This window comes from Chenopodium album, chromosome 3 (assembly GCF_948465745.1).
Source record: "Chenopodium album chromosome 3, dcCheAlbu1.1, whole genome shotgun sequence".
Classification (NCBI taxonomy): domain Eukaryota; kingdom Viridiplantae; phylum Streptophyta; class Magnoliopsida; order Caryophyllales; family Amaranthaceae; genus Chenopodium; species Chenopodium album.
In genome coordinates, this window is record NC_137836.1 from 62,289,982 (window position 1) to 62,301,450 (window position 11,469).

At 37.6% G+C, this 11,469-nt stretch overlaps 1 protein-coding gene across 1 annotated transcript; it reads right to left on the minus strand.

Moving 5' to 3' along the window:
- Positions 1-5,933: 5,933 nt before the first annotated feature.
- LOC145625183 (uncharacterized) lies at positions 5,934-7,114 on the minus strand. Its single transcript, XM_081678259.1, has 2 exons — positions 6,658-7,114; positions 5,934-6,586 (listed from the first exon to the last, which is right to left on the minus strand). The coding sequence occupies exons 1-2, from the start codon at positions 7,112-7,114 to the stop codon at positions 5,934-5,936; spliced, it is 1,110 nt and encodes a 369-aa protein (XP_081534385.1).
- Positions 7,115-11,469: the final 4,355 nt, after the last annotated feature.

Below are 11,469 nucleotides of genomic sequence, written 5' to 3' on the forward strand. Positions count from 1 at the left end.
GTAGTGCTCATATTGAGGTGCGGCCACATTCATATTCATATCTATGCATGATCGAGTCAAAGAATATCCAATGCTTATCTCTATATCCCTACCCATTTAGAGTTAGACTTGGGGGCTTGAATCCACATCACATTAGCTTACCCAGCCTAAAAAGTCATCATCTTTGACTTTTCATGCATATATTTCCATCACCATAACCTTTGCAGCCTCACCTTAGTATCACTTTCACACACTTCTTTCACACATACATATCCATATCATCTTTCCCTTAGGAACCCTTTATCATGAAATCTTGTTTCCCTACCGCGCATGCTTTATCATCTTTCGAGACAACATTCATTAGAAGAAACATTGTATACTTGCTTAGCTTCCTGACCTGAGCAATATTCATTGTTTCATGCATCGCATAATGTGCTGAGAAACATTGATATATCAATGATTTTTAATCATACAAAGCATATCGTGCTTAGCTCCTTGACCTAAGCAACGTTCATTATGCAATAATCATTTCATCTGTATACGTGCTTAGCTTCCAGACCTAAGTGACGTTCAAGATCGTTTCTTTACACCATATATGATGCTTAGCTCCATGACCTAAGTTCATTCATCTTGTCACATGATGTAATTGTCCTTAGCCTCCTGGCCTAAGGACATGCGTCATGCATACATTACTTTCAAGAAAAGCAATTCAATCCATGCGATTCATTTTGTCTTGTTCAACGAGGAAGTTCAAAACTTCTTTCCTTTTTTCGCGTCTTTTCTTTTGGGGAAGTTAAAAAACTTTTCACAATTTTCTCATCGAGGAAAGTTCAAAAATAAAATTTCATTTTTCACGTCTTTCTTTTTCGGGAGAAAGTCGGTACCCTCCACTCGTCTCATGACAAAAATGATGGAAAATTTTTGCTTTTGCATTTTCGGTTGCTTGTGTCTGCACACACACACTCAAACTATACACACACAATCACAAGTCATACTCATCTCATGTCATGTCGTGTCAAGTCAAACTTGGTCAAATCAGTTGGTCAAGTCAATCATAGTCTATACGAGTCCCCTGGCAAATTTTATTTTGCAGGTCTCAATTACAGCCCACGTCCGGGGACAAGCGGACCATCTACAGCCCACGTCCGGGGACAAGCGGACCATCTACAGCCCACGTCCGGGGACAAGCGGACCATTTACAATAAGCCCACGTCCGGGGACAAGTTGACCATCTACAGCCCACGTCCGGGGACAAGCAGACCATCTATAGCCCACGTCCGGGGACAAGCGGACCATCTACAGCCCACGTCCGAGGACAAGCGGACCATTTACAATAAGCCCACGTCCGGGGACAAGCGGACCATCTACAGCCCACGTCCGGGGACAAGCGGACCATCTACAGTCCACGTCCGGGGACAAGCGGACCATCTACAGCCCACGTCCGGGGACAAGCGGACCATCTACAACAAGCCCACGTCCGGGGACAAGCGGACCGTCTACAGCCCACGTCCGGGGACAAGCGGACTATTTACAGCCCACGTCCGGGGACAAGCGGACCATCTACATCCCACGTTCGGGGACAAGCAAACCAACTATAGCCCACGTTCGGGGACAATAGAACCACCATCATTTCACGGCGCAAGGTTCTCGATACACAGAGACTTGCAATCTCATCATCTGTCGACTTTCCTCAAGAATGGAAAGTATTATCCGGTGGATTTCTTCAAGCATAGAAAACCGCCAAATTCATATGTCGGCCTTCCTCAAGCATGGAAAGTGTCATCTGGTAGATTTCTTCAGGCTTAGAAAGTTACCAAATTCATCAGTCAGCTTTCCTCAGGCATGGAAAGCGTTTTAACAAACGTCATCCGGTGGATTCCTTCAAGCATAGGAAGCTGCCAAACTCATTTGTCACTGATACACTGGTGCCAGATACGTATTCTATCCTTTTACTCTTTTATCAGTGGAATTAACATTTTTCTGCAGGTATCGGCGTATACAGAGTGGTTTAGGATCGTAGAACGTCTTAAATCATTCTCCGTCCCTATCGGCTACTTTGACTATCATTTTTGAAACTGACGCTTCTACAAACTTAGTCAAAGTGGGGGCTTCTGTAGACACCTAAAAATGTATCCCCAAAACCAAACCCGATGATGAACAACCTTTCACCGTCACTATTGGTCGGGTTCAGTATTTAATCCCGAGAGTGCTTAAAAAATCGTATTTAATTAAATTCAATTTTTGAATAGTCCATGGATCAGTCTTGATGTTTGGTCAAAGCATAGATTTTTTTAATTTCAGCCCAAACCTTTTTTATTTTATTGTTTTGTTATTTATTTTGGCCCAAACCTTTTATTTATTTTATTTACTTATTTTCTTATTTTAGCCCAAATAATAATAAATCAGAAATGGGCCGAAATTATCAATCGACACTTAAAATCCTAAACGAAATTAGGGTTAAAAATGAATTTAGACGGAAAAAAGGACAAAAAATTCCCGCGTCACAGCAATAGTCTACCGTGTCACGGGAAACTGTCCCGTTTGACGGTGGGATTTCCCGTGACACGGGAAACCTGCTGTGACACGGGAGTTTCCGTGTCCGTTCCGCGTAAACCCCTCATGCGTTTTATTCCCCGTACCCTAAAATATTTCCCGCGTCACACAACTGTTCACCGCGTCACGGGAATTTTTCCCTTCTGACGGTGGGAATTTCCGTGTCACGGTACACAGTGTCGTGTCGCGGTATACTTTTTTAGGGTTATTATCATTTTAGGGTTCCGTGTGTTCCCTCAGCACATTTTTTTCTATAAATACCCCCTCATTTATGATGTACGGGGCATCAATTAATTCTCTATTTTTTCTCTCTCTTCTATGCTCTAGCCTAAACACTAGCCTACCCTTATTATTTCAAAATTCCTTCTTCAAGCACTCCTAGGAGTCCATACTTTGCTCATGGTTCTGTCCTTAAGGCAAGGCGTGAAAGGTAGAACTGTTTGAGGGTTTGGCCCCAAATCAATGCTATTTAATTTAATTTAATTTAATTATTGTTTTATTATTATTTCCTTGAAGTTACTAACTCGTTTATTATTTTATAGTTGCAAGCAAACAAAATCAAAGTAAGAATTATGTTCCTTTTATTTCTATTATTTTTCTAACGATTTTATATTGTTGGAATTATTGTTAAATTGCTTCCAATATTAATGTTTATTCTATTATTTTTATGATCACTATATTGCATGTTTAAAGGGAATATGTAATTGAAAATCACGCCTAATAAGATAATTTGGACAACCGATTTAGGATCCTTTTTAATCTTGCTATTTAATCAAGTGATCACGATATTTTAGAATTATGTGTTGCATTAATATTCAACCAATTTAGCATAATAATAGTTTGGAGCGAATTGAATATTTTTGTTTGTATGCCTTTGAGATCGCAGGAATCACTTTTCACTATAAGAATCGAGTAGAGGCCAATACGGGCAAATGTGACTCCATGACTCACTTCGTACCATCATCCCCGATCCTCCTTTCGTGGTTCCGAACCATATGGAGTTAGTAATCTCATGGATTATGAATGAGGTGTAACCTTTACGGGTCAATCGTTGTTGCCTTTGTTGTCCCTTATTCGTGGTTGCCTTTTGTGATCCGTGAACGGTTTACAAGTTCCTTAAAAACTTGTTGGCGGCTCCCTACTTTCGTTGTCCCTAATCGTATGTCGATTCCCACTTCCTATGAGTGTCAATCTTATTCACAACATGCTTTTAACGTAGGCGCACTTCGAGCGACGCCTACAAATATTAATGCACAAATAAATCTATTATTGGCGATCACTTGAATTATAATCATATTAACCCTAAACAAGATTATTAATTATCTTATTAAGTGTGATTACAAGTACGAATTCCCTTTAAACATGCATAAAAGGTGTGATCAAGCAATAGCAATAAATATATACTACCTCCGTTAAATTTTATGTGCAATTTTGCCATTTTGGGATGTTTTGTATTATGTGCAACTTTCAGATTTATTCCTATTTTTAGTAAGGAAAAATGTGTGAAATGACAGTTTTACCCTTAACTAACTTTTTTTTTTAATCTTTGCCCTTACTCTATTATAATCATATTAACCTAATCTAATCACATCACCTAAATCTAATGACTCCCTCCATTTATTACCCCCAATTCCCCCCAACTCTCTCATTTACTCACATTCCCAACCACCTTCAATTAATGATGATTGTTGATCTTCTCTATTTCTTCTGGAGATTTCTCCAGATGAACCCTAGTTCATCAATTGGGGTTTTCTCTCTCCTGTGTTCTTCGATTTCCCACTTCCTCTCTCCAGATCTGCACTTCCTCTCTCCTCTTTTCTTCGATTTCCTACTTCCTCTCTCCTTCGATCTTTCTCAAACACAACTCCCTCCTCAACAATGGTTAACTTGGATCCTTTGAAGGATGCTTGCATGGCAACCAACGACAAAGGAGAGGAGAATCTGATCTCCAATCTCATCCACTGCTTTAAGACTAGATCTCCATTCCATCGTCAGTTCTATGAGTCAAGTGAAACGGGTTCCTACTGTACCTTATACACCTACAGAGCTCAGTCAAGTCCTTAAAAGCATAAATGAGGAAGAAAGACAGAAGAGGGAGGAAGGACAGGGTGAGTCCCGTCGAAAGTCACTCGATTTCTCTGAGGCTCCTCTAGATCTGGTGGATGAGAGTGGAGAGAGGAGTGCTGTGGCCCCAACTAAGCCCAGATCTAAGAGGGAACGACCACTACCAAAGGTTCGTACTTCGAGGAAGGCGGCGCGTGTGGCGTTGCATAGGATGCGTGGGCTCCCTAACAACGAGTACATCGTTTTGTCATCTGATAAGGAAGGCTGATGAGGAACCACCCTCCAAGAAACCAGAGGTTGCCTCTTCCTCTGTCCCTGTTGTGCACTACTATGTGAGGCGGATGAACCCTGTGGTTCAACCCTCTGAGTGACTGCTCTCGTAACGATTCCTAACCCTAATTTATTCTTTACTTTATTTGAGTCCTTATTTATTGATGGATCTGTTTGATTGTGTGCTGGTTATATTGTGGTTGATGAATTCCAAATTTAATGATTGATTTTTGGTGTTCAATGTTGATGTTTGTGTTTGTTGATGGGTTGTGGATAATTTGTTGGATCTGGTTATTTTTGGCCTTGAATCTGGTTGTGGGTGTTGATGGGTGACTGAATATTGTCGCTGAAGTATTTTTGGCTAATTTTTGGGTACAATTGTTGGCTTTATTCTTGTTGTGGTATCTGTTTGTTGATTGATTGTTGGTGTATGATGGCTTGTGGACAGAATGTTGGGTCTGATGTGTGTTAATGGCCCTAAATGTATGTTTTTTTTATGTGATCACCATGTTAGAACTAGTTTTGGCCTATAAGGGAATATGGTTGATGAATGATGAGACTAATTTGGCTTGTGTGTTGCATATAATGTTCTCAATGACCTTTGTGGAAGAGAACACCTTGAATGTGAGTCCCTCATTGTTGTCTCTGTAGTACTCAGTGTAGAGTCCCTTTATTATTGTGAGTATATTGTTATTGTGTAATCCATATGATGAAGGGACTCCATTGAATTTCAATTTGAACAAGTATGTTGCTCCATCAATCACAATTTTGTGAGTGATGTTGAGGTAAACTTGTTTGAGTTGTTATATTCAACAAACTTATGAACTTCTGATGGATTTTTTGAGTTCACATTATAATCATTTTCATTCCATTCAAAATGTGGCTACAAAAATCCTATTACATGAGTACTTGGACTTTCACATCACTGCCTTAGTGGTATATGACACTCTAACACACAAAATACACCTAACCACCTATTCATTTAGATTGCAAAACATTAAAAAAAAACTTCAGATGGTTATGTGTGGCAGTATATGCTGTTGTCCTGAGTTGATGTGTACCCTTGTCTAATCTGCATCCACCTCCATATCCTCTGCTGCTGCATGAGTCTCTTCTGATGCTGGTCTGAACATTGTGTTCAAGTACTCTACAACCTCTAGCACTATCTCTTTCTGAACATACACTTGATTTGGCATAATGCCAAGATTTTCAAGTTTTTTCTTGTTCATGTGTGGAATTTTGTATTTATTCCCACCTTGTGCCTTGAGTATTTTGATCATGCATCTCTGTAGAGTGACCCATATGTACTTATTGACTTCTGGCTTGAATGTGTTGTATGACTCAATCACCTTCTCAACTAGCTCATCTAGATTCTTAGGAAAAGATTGATACTGTAAGGACTGGATAGACCTGAAAAGACCTAAATCCAACACATTTAGATCAGGAGATTGAGCTGGTTGGAACACAAATTGAATATTAAACCCATTGGATGTTGTTGCTGCAACAAACTCTTCATCTCTTGGTATTTGATGTGGCCTTGCATTGTCCCATTGTATGACAACATTCTTAGGCAGACTTTCAGGCCATTTATCCTTGATTGCTGGAATTACTTTGTTAAGTAACATGTCCCTTATGACCTCCGTGTTTACATTCTGAAGGGCCCTTGTCACCATTGTTCCTGCTTCTCTGTTCTTGCTTGATTTCTTTGCTCTGTCTTGGACTGTGAATGGGAAAATCCCATACTTTCCATCATGTAGTAGTTCACCATTTATGCCATATACAATGGCTTACCAATAATGGCCATGAACATTGCCTTTAACTTGAATCTTCTTGACTGTTGTGCAATGTATGGATCCTCTTCACTTGGAAGGAGATAAAACCTCCTTTTGTCAGGGTTCAAGTAGAACCATTTCTCATCTATGTGAATGGCATAACTCATGTCTTCAAAACTGGGGTCCTGATTTCCTTCAACAGGGTTTATATGACTTAAAACCCACTTCATTCTAGCTATCTTGTGATCTGTTGTAAGTGCTTGTTTGCAAATTGCTGTGTGTGTTCTCAACCTTCCTTTTTTCTTCAAGTAGTGCAAAGTGACATGTGAACTGTTGAGTGCTGCTGCATATGACCTATTTGTCTGCCTTAAATAAAGAGGGACTGCTTGTAGGAATTCATCTGTGAATTCCCTTGGCTTTGGACCTGCCTTGCCATACTTCTTTGTCCTGACATCAATCATATTCCCTTCTGCCATTTATTTTTTTATGTCTTTGAATATTCTGGTGATTGTTGATTAATGCACTCTGAATTGTGTGGAAAGTTGCATTTTGTATCTTCTTGGCAAAGCTCCATCTTGCATCTTCACCAACATTGCATCAACAATCTCTCTTCTCTGATACATGGTAAGCTGTTTTATGTTGATTGTAGTTGTTGCATGATTATGTCCTTGTTGTTGATCTAGATGTTGATGGATGGTCTCTTGCTGACCTGGCTCATTTGTTTCTTGAGTCCTTTCTGTAGACTCTTCTTCATGTTGCATGTTTTCATTATCAGAATCATAGAACTCTATGTCTTCATCTTGAATTTGTTCTTCCTCTTCAAAATAAATTTCTGCCATTAGTTCCTTTGTCAGTAATTCATCGATATCAAACTGCTGGGGTTCATCGAAATTTGCCTTTTTTGGGGTCCCTTCCTTTTTCAGGTTGTTGATGATGCTGTAGGGGTGGTAGATGAAGTTTTTTGTGAAGATGAAGCTGCCCTACACTTTTGTGTACATAGAGAATGAGCAACAACACTCTTGATGATGGTGGATATCTCTGTGCAGGACTAATGTAGCCTAGGTTGTAATTTTTTGGGTTAATGGGGGCTAATTTCAGGATTTAGGGTCTAACTTTTGGGATAAACATTTGGTTGTTATGTTAAAACATTGATGATGGTTGTATTTAATGCTTTGAAATATCAAAGCTTGGTTGACAATGGGGGCTTCCTTTTATAAGCCTCTTAAATGCTGATTGCTGCTCTATTTATGTTCATGTCAAGAATTGAATGCTAGTTTTTTTTTTTTTTTTGAAAAGGTGGAGGGAATTTTAAACCCACCCAATTTTTCAAAATGTTTGAAATTTTGATAAAAAAGGGAGGGAATCTGATTTCCTACCAAGGGAATCAGATTTCCCCACTAAAGCACATGGGGGGGACCATTTATTCTCTCTCCTCCACATTTAATTAATTCCATCTAACTATCCCTTAATCAATGCCCTCCATTTTTTGCATTGGCAACCGTGAACCCACTCAAAGTTGCACAAAACAATTAACGGAGGTAGTAATATATATCAAGCAACATAATAATAATCATTAATCATAACAATAATCATAATAAAAATAATCATGTTAAAGCATAATAATAATAGCAAGATCCTAGGCATGATACTAACTAGATTAATAACAAACCCTAGCATGTAACACCCCATATTTTTGAGCTGATATTTTGCATGGGTAATTCTCCTGCCGATTATTTTTCGATAAAATGTTTTCTTTAATTTAAAAAAATAATAATATATATTTCTCTAAATTAGTCTTAATATTATTTTTTTATTGGTAAAAGGTATATATTATTTTAAATATTAATCGCTATAGCAGTTTTAAGTTGTGCGCGCGAAATAGTTTAACAGGACCGACCAGATGCTAATGCTCTATATGCTGACCAATTCTATTAAGTCTATTAAGTGGGGGAGTGAATAGTTTTTCCTACTCATTAATCCTAGTAACTCCCACTTAAATTAGCCATAATGATGATTATAATTCCCAACCCTTGAATTTTGCCTAACTCTTAAACTCCTCTCTTTCCCCTCTACTTACTCCCACGTTCTCAACCCTCTTCTCTCAATTTGCTGCTACTGTATATGTATGTTTTTAATATCTAAACACACAAAAATCTCACAAAAATGTACTAATCAACGGGTTTCCATTGGAGGGCTTTTTGGAGCTTTGATCCTTGTTTGTTGGGCTCGTTTGTACTCGTTCTTGCACTCTACTTTCAAGGTAACTAGTGCTATCCCTTAGACTAGATTTCACCTAGTTTAGAATTCATGATTTAGGCCTAGAATAATTGAGAAAGTCGTATGACGAAAACTAGTACGATCGTTATAGAAACTGATTTTTAATTAGATGAATTGTCAACTATTTTCCAATTGATTTTTGTGTGACATGCGTGTTTAATGGGACTGCTATATTCCCACCTTTGTATATGTATGTCGAAATATCAAGGATTAAAACTTATGTAATAACTCATGATCATGTTAGTTAATTACCAAGTTTTTCTGTTCACTTGCTGCTGCGAAATTTCTCTTTGGTGTCATGTACTTTTTGGACCTTCAAGTTACATTGGGATATGTTTAGTGTGGAGTTGACTTTCATGGTTAATGGTGACCAAATTAATTACTTGAATTTCTAGTTTTGTTGGGTGATAATTGTAGCTAATATAATTGTTGTTCTGAGAGGTTGTATCTTCAGTTTTGTGGAGTGAGGTGGAGCGAACTACTGTATGCTATTCTTATAAAATAGTGTGAGTATAGTACTCTGATTATCACTTTTTAAATCATTCTAGGAGTTCATGTAATCATATTATGTAATGTATCTTCAAGTTATTAATTGGTACAATGACTAGTAATCTAAGTAGGTGAACTTTGGCTTGATAATATTGGGGGGTCTGAACTTTTATGTAAGCTGTTGGTTGGGATTAATTTAGGGTATATAATCATGATTAAATCTTGTTATGTCTCTTATTATACTTTATAATACTTGTGTCAATGTGTGCAAGTTTGATATTTTTTCTGATTTTTTAGAAGTATGTATTTGCAATTTGTAAAAATTGGACAGCATGTATATGTATGTGTATAGTGTGCATATTTCTGATTAAAAGACTTCTCATGGGGTTGGTAACCCACTATTTAACGTATGCATATTGCGGTGTTTGATTTGATAATATTTGAGTATAAGACCATATGTGGCATCTCTGCTGATCATTGATAATTTTTTTATTTAAAATTATATTATATTATTTTATCGAATCTTATATTGACTGTAAGTTAGGAGCCATTGGACTGCGGGATTCCAATGGTTAGAACATGCCAACTACTTGGCTGCGGGATTCAAGTAGTATAACCTGGGTTAATTGTTGTCGTCCGGGAGGTTCGGAGGTGTAAGACCATATTTGGCTTCTATCCGGCACTGGGAGTTTGGCCATTCTTAGACACAGTCTCCTGTGAGTTGACTGGAGGTTCGCCTGACAAACCTTAGGAAGTGGACTGCGGGCTTCCACTAGCGTTCGATCCTACTTTAGTCAAATTGTTTTTCTATGATATAAATATTATTACTACACTATTTAACCTGTCTTGCTTGTTTGAAATATTATATGAACTTTAACAATTATTTTATTCTGTTTCAAGTTTAATTTACTAAGCAACCCTATTTTTCATTGAATAGTTTCTTTCTAATATCTTTATTTTCTTTAAGTTAATGTCTTGTGACTTTATTTTCATATTCCTTTTTCTTTGTTCTTACCTTGTCTTGATTCTTGTCATGTGATCTCTTTGTCTTTGGGAGAACTGCTAGTTACTCCCCACTGATTGTGAAACCTAAATGTTATTGGCAGGTGAAGAGTAGCTTCTGTTGAGTCTGGGCTGAGAGCAAAGTGTTTAGGTTGTTTCTTAACAGTTATATGGACTTCCCTATGTTATCTTTAGACCATCTTTTTTGGGACAATTGGATTTGAGGTTGTTCTGCCTCGTTTGAAGTTTTCTATGTTTATTGAGTTTTCTTTCACTTAAATAATTTATTTATTCAGTTGTTTCCTTTATTTTTATTTTTTTTAGTAACCTTAAGAGTGACATTACCGTCTCGACGTTATTTCCGCTAACGTCTCGCCTTCTGTTTTAGACGGGGTGTTACATAGCATGTCACTAAGCATATAAAGATCAAAGCTTTAGCCCTAACATGATACTAACATGCTATTAGGAAAGAAAATAGGAAGCATCACAGAAATTATACTTGATATTAGGAATTTTTAGTTGTTACTTTAAACATGATACTAGAAAAAACATCCTAACATGATACTAGGAATCAAAATAACAATCTAAGCATGATTTCTACATCAAAAGATCAATAAGGCAATTAAAGCACTTACTTGGATGCCTCGTATCTCTTTCTAATAACAAAATACACGCGTTAGTAACTTCAAAGGGAAATATTAAAATTAAACAATTAAATTAAATAATTGAAATAGGGATTTAGGATCAAACCCTCAGAAATCAAACCTTTTACGTCTAGGGCGAAGACAACATTGAACTTGGCTAGGTGTGCCTAGATCTTGTGAATGCGGAATTTTGTGTGCAAAAGGCTAGTTTAGAATAAGAGAGAGAGAGAGAAAAATCAAGAGATTCTTGATGAGAGTTGGTGATAGAGAGAATTAGAGAGAATTCACAAGAATTGATGATTGAAAACGGAGGTTTTAGGAGGCTATTTATAGAGAAAATCAGCCGGATATGATAAAAAAAATAAAATTAGAGTTTCGAATAGAATAAAACACAACCGTAGCGCCAAACACGCACCTGT

What these genes read in the sequence shown, in the direction of transcription:
- LOC145625183 (XM_081678259.1), bottom strand. Translation starts at nt 7,114, where the DNA reads ATGGCAGAAGGGAATATGATTGATGTCAGGACAAAGAAGTATGGCAAG. An exon ending in AATGTTCATGGCCATTATTG is followed by an intron (nt 6,587 to 6,657) that starts GTAAGCCATTGT and finishes TCCCATTCACAG; the next exon opens with TCCAAGACAGAGCAAAGAAA.